Source organism: Sander lucioperca, chromosome 9 (genome assembly GCF_008315115.2).
Source record: "Sander lucioperca isolate FBNREF2018 chromosome 9, SLUC_FBN_1.2, whole genome shotgun sequence".
In the NCBI taxonomy this organism is placed as follows: Eukaryota; Metazoa; Chordata; class Actinopteri; order Perciformes; family Percidae; genus Sander; species Sander lucioperca.
In genome coordinates this window covers 34,007,261-34,023,026 of record NC_050181.1, presented here as the reverse complement: position 1 = coordinate 34,023,026, position 15,766 = coordinate 34,007,261, and the positions used below count along the sequence as shown (strand labels likewise).

General features: G+C 41.2%; 1 protein-coding gene across 2 annotated transcripts in view; it reads left to right on the top strand.

Moving 5' to 3' along the window:
- Window positions 1–15,766, top strand: part of LOC116048833 (vang-like protein 2) — a 29,170-nt gene that overhangs the window by 4,740 nt on the left and 8,664 nt on the right. For both annotated transcript variants that reach the window (XM_031298098.2, XM_031298099.2), the window contains exons 2-5: window positions 7,746–8,104; window positions 8,908–9,028; window positions 12,013–12,620; window positions 15,596–15,729. In XM_031298098.2, the coding sequence (XP_031153958.1) occupies window positions 8,034–8,104; window positions 8,908–9,028; window positions 12,013–12,620; window positions 15,596–15,729 (934 nt within the window). In that variant the 5' untranslated portion in view covers window positions 7,746–8,033. The remainder of the gene's footprint in view (window positions 1–7,745; window positions 8,105–8,907; window positions 9,029–12,012; window positions 12,621–15,595; window positions 15,730–15,766) is intronic.

The following is a 15,766-nucleotide window of genomic DNA, read 5'->3' as shown; positions in this document are numbered from 1 at the left end:
GAAAGCACCGTGGGCATGTCCTTTAATTTAATTTAACGACATGAGGAGAAGAAGTGTACATTCTACAGTTATACATGTTATACATGGTGACTGTTTTTAGACAAAAAGCTCAATACGTTGAACCAAAAGGAGCACATACCTGGCACCAGACCATAGTGTATGCAGAGAGATCAAATTAGCAGAAGATACAATTGAAAAGATAAAAACATTTTGAGTTAGAATTCTTTGGTTGGAGTAAGTGATATTTGGAGTTTCGTTGGTGTTTTGTAAAACTAATGTCTTAGGTCAGTGGGTTTTTGGTGGAGGACTTTGGATTCTAAAGTATTTCTAAAATACTGGCTATACGGCCCTTTTGTAGGAGAGATCTTATGTGCTTATAATAAAGTAGAGAACAGTTATCTTTGCTATAAGTTAATGACAGATTTTAAATGGCTTCATGCTCCCTTTGGCCCAAGCCAAAAGAGCACCTAAGCGTGGCACCAGTAGGCATGCATTCCAACATCATTACTGTTTAATCTCAGACCACACACCTACACAGACTGTCACTGAACTGGTCTGTTGTCTTTTAAATGCAGCGCAGAGTGGAGTGAACAAGGGTCATTTTCTTTCTTTTTTAGAAGTCAGACTTTGACTTTGAGGCAGGGCTGTGAGAAATAAACGACTGTTTGGTTAAGAATGGCTGTCCAGCAACAGAAACTGTGTTCAACGAATAAGGAAATAAATCAGTGTGTTCTTAGAAGAAGCCGATCAAAAACCACAAACCGGTTATGATTTTACAGAACAGGCTCTCGCTTGTGTTCAGACAAACCTTTTTATACGCTGTGAATTAATTGAACTTTAATGCTGCTGACTGAAGTCGATGAGAAGAGACCTGCTGACGCTCATTAAGTAGGCCATACGACACTGGGATGAAAAGGAAACCTTATCCATGTCAACGCTGGACCACACCCCTGTAGATCAGGTGCTCTGTCATATTAACATTGCCAGACCTTCCTCCACAGCGCTGCGGAGGAGGGTCTGGCTAGTCCACACAGCATTCTGAGATGGGAGAAAAACGTGCTCTGGTTTATTGGCATTTCTTTAAACTAATCACCATCGTCTTGGGCAGCGCTAAGCGCCGGACACAATGATGGCGCCTCTGCAAAAAAGCCTCAGGAAGGAACTTGTTTTGGTGGAACATGTGTATGTTCAAAGGTTGTTTTAGTCGTGCAACAGAAAACTCAGATTGGACAGATAGTCTAGCTAGCTGTCTGGATTTACCCTGCAGAGGTCTGAGGAGCAGTTAACCATAGTCCTCAGAAATCCACCAGAGTTTAGAACACCAACACAAAGGAAGAGGAAGGTAACGGACATCCGGCACCAGAACAATTCCGGAAGTGAAACGTCGTCGATATAGACTATATTGTCACTAACAGCCGGACAGACCGACATAGAGACAGACAGACAGGCTGGTCTCAAACTGCACTTGCAGTTGATGACCCAGTGCTGCTCAAAGATCAGAGGATCCTTTATATTCAATATATATAAAAACTTCTATATTTATTTCATAAACAGGCCAACACCAGAAAGGAAATATAATCTGATATACCAAAAAAGGAAATATATCACTTTGTAATATAGACTTTTGCTCATATCATCCTGCCCTTGTTAGGTTATGTGAGGCTAGATTGCAAACCAGTTTCTTTGCTCTATTCAAGCGTTTGTGTCTTTTGAAAGACATGGAGGTTAACGTAGGCTCCACTTCAAAAAGACCACTCTAACCACTTTCATACCATATGTGTCTCATTATGTGGATCGCGGGTCAAACGTATGTGTGACATCATGTTGGCTCGATAGCTGAAAGGTCGGTGCTGAATGTCGATGTCATTCCTTCAGAATGAAAACAAGAAGAGTTTCTTTGTGAAGCCTCTTTTTTTTTCCCTGCTGAAATTCAGCAGTCATACAGAGAGAAATCCATGTAGAGATGTCTTCAACCACTACAGCCTCAAAAGTCTAGAATACAATGCAGCAAGTAATGCAATGTTTGATTTGACTAAATAATATTTGCATAATCATTCATCGCATCATACTATATTTACAGTCTTGTCAGAAAGCTGTATTTACTGTTATATGCAGTGCTGGGTATTTATTCAAATAACTCCATATACTTGTACACTAATACACTAAAAAAAGCCTGTCACAATTTCTTTAAGCCCAAATGTTTTTTGTTTTGTGCATCCAACAGTCCAAAACCCAAAGATCTTTCATTAAGTCAGATCACTAAGAATAACTGGATAACTTTTTAAAATAAAGCCTGAAGCAGTTATTTTAACGTTACCCATTCCCAGGGTTTTTTTTCTGGGTGTTTACCAAGTAATCCTGCTTCATGAGACAGATTGCAGAACAATATATCTTGACAAAAACGTACAAGAATACCATACATTTGTTATAGATATTCATGGTCCTCCTCACAGTATTTCATCTGTTTTTTAGGTGATTCCCCCAACTTATTATCCAAAGCCACCATCAGGGTGACTGGTCAACTTTTGACCATTCTTCTGTATCTCAAAAAACATTTGCAAAATGTGCTCGAAATATAGTGTATTCATGGTCCCCATAGGGTGAATCCTTTTGGCTTTGGTGACCACCCCGACCTTACCTGTTGAACTGTTGGGCTACATTTTCGAGTTGTACCGAGGAAATCTAATGTGCAGATTGCCCTAAAAATCACGGAGGACTTTCATGCTCTCCAGATGATTATCTCTCCACCTTTTTGACACGCTGATGCATCCACCTACCTCAGCATGATTTTTTTTTTTTTTTGCACACGTCATACCTCATAATATAAGGTTAAGAAAACCTTTTGATTTGAATGACTTTTCCTTGAGTGTCGCCCTCACAACAACCTTTAGTTATCTACACAATATTTGCTGTGCCCAACATGCACTGCACCTTTAGTGGTCACAGGTGGGATTTATACTTCTATTCATGGGCCTTTTTAATTGCTCTCTAAGGCCTTTTCGATACATATGGGCCCTGCATGGCTTTGGCTATGGTAGTTATAACTAATGAGATAGACATTCGACATGTTTGCGTCTGTGAAACTGCTACAACATTTAGTTTCACAAAGCATACTGATAGATGTGTGAAAGTCATAATTATATGCAAACAAAAACACTTGCATGAGATAACTGCATGCATAACAGTAAATCAGCTGATGTGGCCTGACTCTTGTTGCAGTCTCTATGTACTTTGAAATATGGAAAGTGTTGCTGTAATTGCTTAATTGTTATTTTTACGAGGTGGCGGGTAAACATTGAGGCCAGGTGATTAATTTAGATTGTTATTTTGGCCAATGTTTTTCTGTCAGTGAGGGCAAGTTCCAGCTAAACTTTCACAGCCATTAGATAAAAACACTGTTTAGGTTTGTCTGGGAATCTGCGAGCACTCTCCCTCACCCCATTTCCTACTTTACCCCCACTTAAATCTGCTTCTTCATGTAAATCTGCAGCGACTATCTGAAGGACAGATCTTGAGTCTCTTTAAAGTGCTTTTTCAGTGTCGTGCAACTGTACAATATCTAAAATACGCGTTTGGCCGTGTTGTGTGACATTCATAGGGCAGATCCCTCTCTGTTGGAGAGTTTATATGGCATAAAAGCACAGTACCACTCTGTACATAAGATGCTCATTCCTTTGCCATTACTGAAGATAAAAGCTTATGATGATACTCCATGAAGAGGCTGTTAGTCATTTGAGTTTTGTGGTTTGGAATAGGCATGTTGAGGTTTTGCACATGGCTGCAGGGATCCAGAAGCTTCTCCAGTCTGGTAAGACTTAGTGGGTTTATTGGTACTGGATGATGGGCGCTTCCTCGTGAGACAAAATGTGAGTGCTAGATTGTTAAAAAAAAGGGAGTATGATGAGGACAAACTTGAAGAAATCCCACAGACGGATTCGTCGCTGGGCAGCATTTGGCGTGAAGGGAAGTGGATTTTAAACACAATGGCGTTGATGGAGCAGAACAACCCCATTAAGTTAAATCAGGACCCTGTAAGACAGTGATGGCAGCGAACGTCCCTCTCCATTTCCCACAGAGGTCCAATCAAAGCCAGCAAGCGTCACTCGCCCTTTATCAATTAACCAGCATATGACAGCCCAACATCCGTCATGCCAGCACTTTTATTTTGGCGATTTTTCGGCAGCGTGGAGAACAGAGTGTCAGAGGGCGGCGTAAGGTCAAGTTACCACGGCAACTGTCAGCCTCCAGTCCCCCTCCAGCTGAACACCCTCTTTCATCGCCATGGCAGCGGAGAGGCCCTGTTTCCCAGGGGACGAGGGGAGTGCGGGAGGGAATGTGAGACGGCAAGAGGGAGGGAGAGGGCAAACAAGTTTTGTGAAAACACAGTAATCCAATATGGCCGCCATTGTGTCCGAGCTAACGGCGGCTAAAGCTGGCTTCTTGGTGAGAGGAGATACAGTCGTGTGATGATTAACCTTGGCCGAGACCCGGAAGACCGAGTGATATAAGAACACCGAGCTGAAACTTAAGGCTCACTTTAGTGGGTTAATGTGTGTCGCTGGGAGGATCACAGTACTCAGTGTGCCAGGGGGAGAGGTTTGATTCCCACAGGAGCCAACAACCACATACATGGACTCTTAATTTAAAGAGGCATTTTACGTCATATTTGTCAATTAAACTGACTAATGTCCATGTTTGACTGATACGCCCTCCTGAAACCTGATACTGATCCTGATAGTCTCTGAGGGAATATTTCTGTGCCAATGTTTGTAAATAGTACAATTTTCATACTTGAACTTGTCATATTTTTGTGATTCCTTCAGTTTTATTCGTGACTGGTCTGAAACATTTAGGTCATTATGGTGCATCAGAACTCTACATTTAAACCAGTTCTAAAACAATTTGCAGAAACATTGTTTTTAAAAGAAAAAAGTGCTTGTTCCTGCCTCTACAATGTGAGGATTTGCTGCTTTTCTCTGTTTTATATAATTGTAAATTGACTATATTTGGGTTTTGGGCTGTTAGCTGGACAAAACTAGCAATATTAAGACATCACCTTTTGCTCTGGGAAGTGAGGGAGATTTTTATTACGTTTCTTTATTTTACACTTTACAGACAAAAACTTTATAGAATCGAGAGAAAAAAGTTGATAAATCCACCAATGAGGAACACAAACATTAGTTACAGCCCAAATTTAAACGCAGACTAAAGATATTTAAGATGTGTTGGGGAAACTGTAGCATACATTTAAGCTTATAAATAAAATAACACTACTTAACAATCAAAACTGTGAGAAGATCATTAAAACAGGAACCTCCAACAGATCAATGGTGGATGACATGACATGGCTGGACAATGTCTACTAAAAGGCCGGCATCAGCCCATTATATTAACAAACTAATATTGGTCCGGCCCTTAACTGTGTTTACAATTAGTGTTATGTGCAGTTAAGTTTGTTCTGAAACCATTAGAACCTAAGTCAGTCACTTAAAGGGGCCCTATGGAGTTTTCTTGTAAACAAACAAAATTCACTTGTATTCAGTTTTACTCACCAAATGTTGAAAGCATTTCCTTTCTCATAAGACATTTGCAAAGTCGCTTTTTTAAGTATTTTTAATCCAGCATTGCTCACTAGCATACATCTTCTTCCCTGCCTTTACTGGCACATTGGACCATATTTTAAAACCTTATTGTAAAAGTTGTATATTTAAGTTTTAAACAATTACATTCATTGAAGTGCTCATATTATGCTTTTTGGCGTTTTCTCTTTCCTTTATTGTGTTATATATCTTTTTTGTGCATGTAATAGGCTTCCAAAGTGAAAAAGCCCAAAGTCCACCCCAAAGGGACTTACCATCTCCAACAGAAAACACTGTTCACAAACTGCTCCAAACAGCTCTATTGTAGTCCAGCCTTTACTTTCGTGATGAACATGTCACTTTGTAACACACGTTATAATGCTCGCCTAGCTGCTAGCGTGGCACGCCCTCATACTCTGCTTCTGACTGGCTAGTAGTCCTTACTGCGCATGTGCGACTCCCAACAAAGATGGAACAGAAGTGAGATGTCTCACTCTGTAGCTGAAACAGAGAGCTCAACACACAGGGTGAAGAGAGGAGCTGCAGCAATGTGCAGTACAACAAAGACATTGTGTTTTTTTGAAAATTAAACCATGTAAACCTATTCTGATATAACCTCTAAATACAGTTATTAACCTGAAAATGAGCATAATATGAGCACTTTAAACTTTTTTTAAACGTGCTGTTTAAATGCCAGCTATGAAGGCAGTGTTTCCCAACAGTGTTGATCTTGTAGATTATACCAAGCCAGCAATGCTAATTACATACAAAGAAACAAAGTTCAGAATAAATCCAGAGGACCTTTAAGTGTATCCGTCTAGATGGTCTGGTGTGATAACTCTTAGAAATACAAGGCAGGAAGTTCACAAGAAGGGCTTGGAAATAAACCCTATATTTTCAGTGATGTCCATTCACTCAACACATACACCTTTATGACTGATGATCAGAGCCAAACGGAATGGGCAGATTTTCTTTTTCTTTTCTTTTTTCAGTGGTTATCCAGAATGAAAATCTGCCTAATTTAGCGGACTGTTTGGGCTGCTTGGGGTCAAGAAGTGTTAACATTCTGAGTTTTATTTTAATTTTTTTAATTTGTTTTAAATTCTGTGTAAAATTCTGCGTCCGCAGGTTTTGTCTGGCCCTGCTTATGACTGTTGATCTTCAGAGTCGTTTTAAATGAGAGGTTCATGCATCATAATCCAGAGCAGATAAATATATGGACAGCCGTATGTGATCCTCAGAAACAAGTCACAGTATTTTATAGGGGTGTAACGATACATCGATCTGGATCGACATTGATTAAATCATCAACAATTTAATATTATCGACACAAAGCAAAAATATCGATACATATCGTCATCTTTAAGATGCGCCTTTATTTTGAAATTCCCACTTTATATTTATTCTTTTTATTAAAAAAGAGTAGTTTGTTTTTAATTTAAATGTCTGGATGAGCTTAGTAATGAAATTGTCAAATCATATTTTAGTTGCTTTTTGTAAATAAATGTAAATGTAACTGATTGTGTTAAAGGGGTTTATGTATCGTCTTGTATCGGTCACAGGCCCCTGAATCTCATCCAATCGAAATGGTATATTGGCGAGTTTGTGATATCAGTAAATATTGTATCGTTGTCCAAAGAATCGATTAGGGCTGTACATTATATCGGTTTTTTTTTTTATCGTCAACGCAATAACAACTGGCGCAATAAACACATCGAGAAGGCTGCGGCGTATGGCAAAAGACACTCATTTTTTAATTAGTTGAAAGGAAACTTTAAATGTATTAGTCTTTTTTTTGTGACTTTTATATTCAATTCAGTGTTAAATGTGTTCAATCAAAGAATGTTAGAAAAAGGTTTTCCTTTAATTTAACAATCTATTTGTTGTATTTTAGCAGAATATTGAAAGCAGCAGAAAGACAGAACTGAGTATACTTTCATATCTATATTTATCGCAAGTAATATCGTTATCGCGATATTCAACAACGTTATCGCATATTTTCCTCATATTGTGCAGCCCTAGAATCGATACAGTATGATTTACACCCCTAGTATTTTAAAGTGTTAACCATGACACTCTCTCTCTCTCTCTCTCTCTCTCTCTCTCTCTCTCTCTCTCTCTCTCTCTCTCTCTCTCTCTCTCTCTCTCTCGGCCCATCTCTTTCAGATCCGGCCCCCTCAGCTGTCCCCTGCTGTGACTCTCCCACCCCTCTTCTCCTCCTCGCTGTAGCCTCCCCCGCTCTCCCTCCTCCCTTCTCCTGCTCCCTCCTCATCGGCCTCCAAGATAGATTCCCTCAGGAGTAAGGTTGACCTGCTCAAGCTGCCCCTGGCTCTCACCACCAAGTCCATCTCTGAGCGCAAGAGCCAGCTGGGAGGAGTGGGCGAGCAGCGCCGCCCGGGAGGAGGAGGAGGAGGAGGCGGGGCTCGTAAAACTCGTTCACCGCCCACCCGAGACATGGACAACGAGTCGCAGTACTCGGGCTACTCTTACAAGTCCTCACACTCCCGAAGCTCCCGAAAGCACAGGTGGGTGTAACACAGATGACATCATTTTAACATCATGTTTCTCTTGCTGCCATTTTACCAACAACTACTTCAGTCAGGAACACTCTTATCATAGATTTAACCATTTATTGCAACAAATGGAAATCCAGTTATGCTTGGCGCTGAAGGCTCCACTCTTGATAGTGCTCCCTGGACCAGCCAAGCAGCATGCTAAGCTGAAACAGAAACTGATGCAGAAACCCCCCTGGGTATAAAAAAAGAGTGAGCCAAAAGAAAGCCATTAAAAACCATTTTAAATTTTAAATGGTTAACCAGCCAAGCAGCGTCAGTTAGTCTTGCATTGCCAGACCTTCTTCCACAGCGCTGCGGAGGAGGGTCTACTATTTTGTTAAGGTGTTCAGGATTACAGTGTTTCCCCCCTATCTTTCAAAAATAAATGCATTAATAAAACATGTAGCGCATGTACAAAGAAAACCATTTATCTCAAAAGTATCTTGGTCATTTTGTAAAATATAAACGGAATCATGAAATGTTCTTTAATTGTTTGAGATATTTATGATATTTTTAATTCCCCATTGGGTTCACTGAAAAATGCCACAGGACACGGTTTGGGCTGTAACTGAAGGAGCAGCCAGGGATGTTTGTTCAAATCAGTGTGAATGATGAGTAAATCTGTTTTGGGAATCTGAGGAACTTCAGTAAAACTATATTACTGCTGGTTAATATATCACAGCTTAAACATGCTACATCAAAACATCTTTCACAGTTAGAGTAAAAAGAAGTACTTTGCCTCCCGTAACCCAGTTTGTGCGTTTGCCTTCCAGGGATCGGAGGGATCGCCACCGCTCTAAGAGTCGAGATGGCAGTCGTGGAGACAAGTCGGTCACCATCCAGACTCCTGGAGAGCCGCTGCTGGATGCAGAGTCGACACGCGGAGATGACCGGGTCAGTCATGCAGCTTTCTACACACGCTTGTCCATTTAAAAGCCACACTTATTTAGCTGCCAATTATTAATCACCTCTGTTATTGGTTGGTGGTTCCAAAGGTGTCAGTGACTTTGTAAACATTTTGTTTGGTACTTTAGCTTCTTTACCAACTAGCAGAGTTGTAGTCAAGACCACCTAAACCAAAACCAAATCATCACCAAGACCAGAGTGTTTTCGAGACTGAGTCAAGACCGAGACTTTGAGGGGTTGAGACCAAGTCAAGACTAAGACTTTGAGGGGTTGAGACCAAGTCAAGACCAAGACCAGACCAGTGCGAGTCCCACACTAACCCTAACCCTACTAGATCCCTGAAACATACAGTATATACACAACCAGCTGATATGTATAGCTCAGATTGGCTAAATCTCTTTGGGTGAGGGGTATTGCCATTGCCAGACCTTCCTCCACAGCGTTGCGGAGGAGGGTCTGGCTAGTCCACACATTCCGGGATGGGAGAAAAACATGCTCTGGTTTATTGACATTTCTTTAAACCAATCACAATTGTCTTGGGCGGTGCTAAGTGCCGGACAGAGCAACGGTGCCTCTGCAAAATAGCCTCAGGAAGGAACTTGTTTTGGTGGAACGTGTACGTTCAAAAGTTGTTTTAGTCGTGCGACAGAAGACTCAGATTGGACAGATAGTCTAGCTGTCTGGATTTACCCTGAGGAGATCTGAGGAGCAGTTAACCATAGTCCTCATAAATCCACAAAGAAAGTGGAAGGTGACAGACATCCGGTCGAAAAGGAGCACATCCCATGAGTGTCATCCCGGAAGTGGCACATCATGGATATAGACTACAGTAACAGTAACAAATGTTAAATTAAAAATAAGTCAAGTTATTGGTTGCATTTGAAGCAGGATGTTTTACATCCAATCACATTAATGATGCTAACCATATATGTATATATATGGACAAAGCATCCGGTTCAGCGAAGAACTGCAAATGCGGGAGTGCCTTAAACCTGCATTCTATCTGAATTTCAGCAGGGGGAGACACGTGCGGTTGCAAAAGGAGTTCGGTTTCTGTAGAAGTCTGTGAGAAAGTGACCCACTTCTCACTTGATTTATTACCTCAGTAAACATTTTCATAATGAGTTTATGGTCTCAATCGCTAGTTTTAAGTTTTCTGCAACACAGAATGATAATTTTTTAAATTATGGTCTCGTTGATTTTAAAATCGCCGATTTTAAAATCAGGGGAAGCAGGGGGTGTTTTAGGGCGTGGCTATGATGTGATTGCCAGTGAAAGTGTGTAACGTAGATTGTAAGGAGCTCCTCCCTCTCATCTAAAATCGTCACATCCGCAACCAGAATGGCTGCGCCCGTAACGGCAAACTCGATGACTCATAGCAGATCTCCACAAACCAATGGGTGACGTCACACGTGCGCTGTCCATTAATATCATACAGTCTATGATGTTAACACATAAATCAGACAACGTACAGGCCATTTAGTGTTATCCCTGCAGTTGTGGTCTTGACCAGTCTTGAAGTAAAATGCGGTGAATTCGGAGCCGAGACCTTCAAACAGCGGCCTCAAGACCAAAACCGATCTTGAGTACTACAACACTGCCAACTAGAAACTCTATAATATAAATAGAGTTTGCCTTTCTCCTATCGAAAATGTTGCTTGCTATGATCCCTTTTAAAGAAAATGGGTCTTCTGTAGAAGTTAACATTCCTCTGATGTGTCTCAGAGGAGCTGCCAGTCACTGCATTTCAGTCCTTGTCTGTCTGGTCAGTCAGTTGGGAAAGAGCAGGTGTTGTCTGGTGGTGTGAGTCTTAAAATACTGAAGACATATTATATTAAGTTTAAAAGGCATGTGTTCATTTAAGAGACTGAGGATGTTTGTTTGTCCCCAGATGAAGAGAAGAGGCGTCTTTCTTTAAATAGTAAAGAGGCATTTGTATTTAAGCCTAACCAACCTGTCACCCTTCCTGGTGCGAGTGCCGGCCCACAAATGGCCACATGGATACAACGGGGTTGATTTCTTATATAACTTCATATAATATTTGAACTTTTCTGTAATTATGACTGAGTTTAGGGACTCTAATATTTTTTTCTGAATTTCTTTTCAGAAAGTAAGGAATAAAATGTCTGTTAAAATAAAAATAAAATGTGAAATGATGCTTCTATATCTGTTCAGGCTCTCATTACCTCCTAAACATCTCTTTCATATAAACATCTTAGGTTTCTGCCCTGATGCAGGAAAGATTATCACTAGTCGTTTGTGTAATTAATTATTTAATTGTCAGATGTGGTTAACCATTTTATTCAATTATCTGGTAAAAAGTCCAAACATATTTTTGGTAAAACCTGCAGAAAAACTCTAAGGTAATCTTGTGTTTCTTCATTTTCATTTATAATTTTTTTTGTTGAGTTTTTGTATTCAGCATTTAGAGATATTTTGTAGGTTTTATAGACCAGTGGTTCTTAACCAAGGGGGGTCGCCAGATAGTTGGGGAGAAAAAAAAAATGAAATAACATATTCTAGACTGGGGAATGTTTTTTACATTACTGTGTGAGTTTGGTACATTTCATGTGTTATATTATATTATATATGTTATATTCAGAGCTTCAATTGTAAATCAGGAGTCCTGGAGCACAGAAAAGGGTCACAAGGTGGGTTCGAGCACGGAGCACATTGGATCCGGATAAGTGCTACCTGCTAAACTAAAACTAAACTGTCATTAAAGCAAAGCATTATTAGTTTACATGTATTAATCAGAGCATTTACAAAAATCACTCAAAATCAGCAGGGGGAGGACCCGGTACCTTCTTGCTGGGAGGCCACAGTGCTAACCATTGGGCCATGCTGCCACGGTGGCCCAAATAAGTACAAGAGTAACGACAAAAATCAGCATCCACATCAACATGCTAATGACAACGAGAGCATAGCGTTTGTTTTTATTTTGTATTTATATCTTCCTCTCTGTCCAACAGGATGATAACTGGGGTGAGACCACCACAGTCGTCACCGGCACCTCAGAACACAGCATCTCTAACGAGGACCTGACCCGCGTCACCAAAGAGTTGGAGGAGTCGACTCCGCTGGAGTGCAAGCGCTTCATTGGCCCGGCTCTGGGAGGCTGCCTGAGCTTCTTCGCCCTGGTCACGCCGTTAGCCTTCCTCATCCTCCCGCAGGTGCTGTGGCGGGATGCCCTGGAGCCCTGCGGGACGCCCTGCGAAGGCCTATACGTCTCCCTGGCCTTCAAGCTGCTGGTCCTGCTCATCTCGTCCTGGGCGCTGTTTCTCCGGCCTCCCCGCGCCACTCTGCCGCGGTTCTTTGTCTTCCGCTGCCTGCTGATGGTGCTGGTGTTCCTGTTCGTAGCGTCTTACTGGCTGTTCTACGGCGTGCGGGTGCTGGAGCCCAGGGAGCGGGACTACAGGGGGATCGTGGAGTACGCTGCCTCGCTGGTAGACGCCCTGCTCTTCATACAGTACCTGGCTCTGGTTCTGCTGGAGGTCCGACACCTGCAGCCCGCCTTTTGCCTCAAGGTGGTCCGGAGCACGGACGGAGCCAGCAAGTTCTACAACGTGGGCCACCTCAGGTTGGTCACACAATGGCAAACATTATGATACGGTTTCCTACAGAGTTCTTGATACCTTTTGTTGCTGAACAAAGATGAAAGGAGAATTAATTTAATTAATTTTATGGGTTTCTTTCAACTAAATTGCAAAAATAACATGGGTAGTTCCATACACAAAACTGTTACTGGCTGTAATTATGCATTAACATACATTCCTCTGATCTTAACTATTAGCTAAAGTACAAAGTAATTCATAATGTCTGGGTTTTTTAACTCAAAAATTAGGCATAATTTAATATGAATATGATCATGAATTCCAAACACAAGTAGCAGTGATAAGTTGGAATGAAGAAGATGTAACACAGAATTGGAAAATGTAACAGACCGGGTCAATTTTGAGCATGGTTGATGGGAAGACAACACAAGGGTATAAAAGAAGATCAGGCTACACTCTTTAAAAAGTATGTTATTTTTTTTTTTTTTTTACAATAAAAGACTTCTTTCCAGACAAAATACCACAAGCCTATGTGTTTAGAATTGTAATGCCATTATAGTATCTTTAACATTATTCTGATAGCACAAGTTTTTGTTTGTAGAAACAGGATACAATCCTGTGTAACAACATATTCTATGCTCCGAGGGCCACTTACTGGCTTTCACGAGTGTTTACTGTAAGTACATCTTATGGTCTTCCGTAGTTCATTCAGCTTCAATTAGCTGCTGGGGCCCCATTAACTCTCTGCTCCTCCTGTGCTATATACAGTCAGGTCCATAAATATTGGGACATCGACACAATTCTAATCTTTTTGGCTCTATACACCACCACAATGGATTTGAAATGAAACGAACAAGATGTGCTTTAACTGCAGACTTTCAGCTTTAATTTGAAGGTATTTGCATCCAAATCAGGTGAACGGTGTAGGAATTACAACAGTTTGTATATGTGCCTCCCACTTTTTAAGGGACCAAAAGTAATGGGACAATTGGCTGCTCAGCTGTTCCATGGCCAGGTGTGTGTTATTCCCTCATTATCCCATTTACAAGGAGCAGATAAAAGGTCCAGAGTTCATTTCAAGTGTGCTATTTGCATTTGGAATCTGTTGCTGTCAACTCTCAATATGAGATCCAAAGAGCTGTCACTATCAGTGAAGCAAGCCATCATTAGGCTGAAAAAACAAAACAAACCCATCAGAGAGATAGCAAAAACATTAGGTGTGGCTAAATCAACTGTTTGGAACATTCTTAAAAAGAAAGAACGCACCGGTGAGCTCAGCAACACCAAAAGACCCGGAAGACCACGGAAAACAACTGTGGTGGATGACCGAAGAATTCTTTCCCTGGTGAAGAAAACACCCTTCACAACAGTTGGCCAGATCAAGAACACTCTCCAGGAGGTAGGTGTATGTGTGTCAAAGTCAACAATGAAGAGAAGACTTCACCAGAGTGAATACAGAGGGTTCACCACAAGATGTAAACCATTGGTGAGCCTCAAAAACAGGAAGGCCAGATTAGAGTTTGCCAAACAACATCTAAAAAAGCCTTCACAGTTCTGGAACAACATCCTATGGACAGATGAGACCAAGATCAACTTGTACCAGAGTGATGGGAAGAGAAGAGTATGGAGAAGAAAAGGAACTGCTCATGATCCAAAGCATACCACCTCATCAGTGAAGCATGGTGGTGGTAGTTTCATGGCGTGGGCATGTATGGCTGCCAATGGAACTGGTTCTCTTGTATTTATTGATGATGTGACTGCTGACAAAAGCAGCAGGATGAATTCTGAAGTGTTTCGGGCAATATTATCTGCTCATATTCAGCCAAATGCTTCAGAACTCATTGGACGGCGCTTCACAGTGCAGATGGACAATGACCCGAAGCATACTGCGAAAGCAACCAAAGAGTTTTTTAAGGGAAAGAAGTGGAATGTTATGCAATGGCCAAGTCAATCACCTGACCTGAACCCGATTGAGCATGCATTTCACTTGCTGAAGACAAAACTGAAGGGAAAATGCCCCAAGAACAAGCAGAAACTGAAGACAGTTGCAGTAGAGGCCTGGCAGAGCATCACCAGGGATGAAACCCAGCGTCTGGTGATGTCTATGCGTTCCAGACTTCAGGCTGTAATTGACTGCAAAGGATTTGCAACCAAGTATTAAAAAGTGAAAGTTTGATTTATGATTGTTAATCTGTCCCATTACTTTTGGTCCCTTAAAAAGTGGCAGGCACATATACAAACTGTTGTAATTCCTACACCGTTCACCTGATTTGGATGTCAATACCCTCAAATTAAAGCTGAAAGTCTGCAGTTAAAGCACATCTTGTTCGTTTCATTTCCAATCCATTGTGGTGGTGTATAGAGCCAAAAAGATTAGAATTGTGTCGATGTCCCAATATTTATGGACCTGACTGTATATATACACCATATTTATATAGTTTTTCTATGCTGGAATACTACTTGGGCCTCTGAAAACAAAATATGCAAAATATAAGAAAAAACCTAAAGATAAGGAGGGTCTTGACAGTAAATTGTTGCCCTCTTCAAGTCAGGGCCTCACGATCAGATATTAAAGTGAGTAACTTTTTAGATTCAATTTGCAGAAACCAGTTGACACAAAATAAACCTGGAGCTTTCGGGGCCCAGTGACCTCTGGGTCCTGGAGCACTGGCCTTGATAAAGTAAACAATAGTTTGAGGTGTGATATTGTAGATCTAGATGTGTATTTTGTTTTAAAACTGCCTTCAGCAAATGCATGACTACAAACTGAGTTTACAAATCTATATAAGCATTTGACTTCATTTTAATAGTGAGTACAACATCTAAACAGAAGATATTCCTGAATATTCCTTAAATTTCTGCTTAGATTACCAGAAACTTGAAATTGTAGCGCTATTGGCCGTTATTAACCCTGAGTGTTTACAGTTTATAGCGTGTCTGCATGCAGTCAGCAGCTGATGGTAGACCTGTACTTACTGATGATTGACCCGCTGTGTTTTAGTATCCAGCGGGCAGCTGTCTGGGTGTTGGACCGTTATTACAGCGACTTCTCCGTCTACAACCCTGCCCTGCTCAACCTGCCCAAGTCCATCCTGTCCAAGAAGATGACCGGCTTCAAGGTTTACTCCCTGGATGGTAAATACGGCCTCTTCTCGGCTCTGACGCCTGTTTT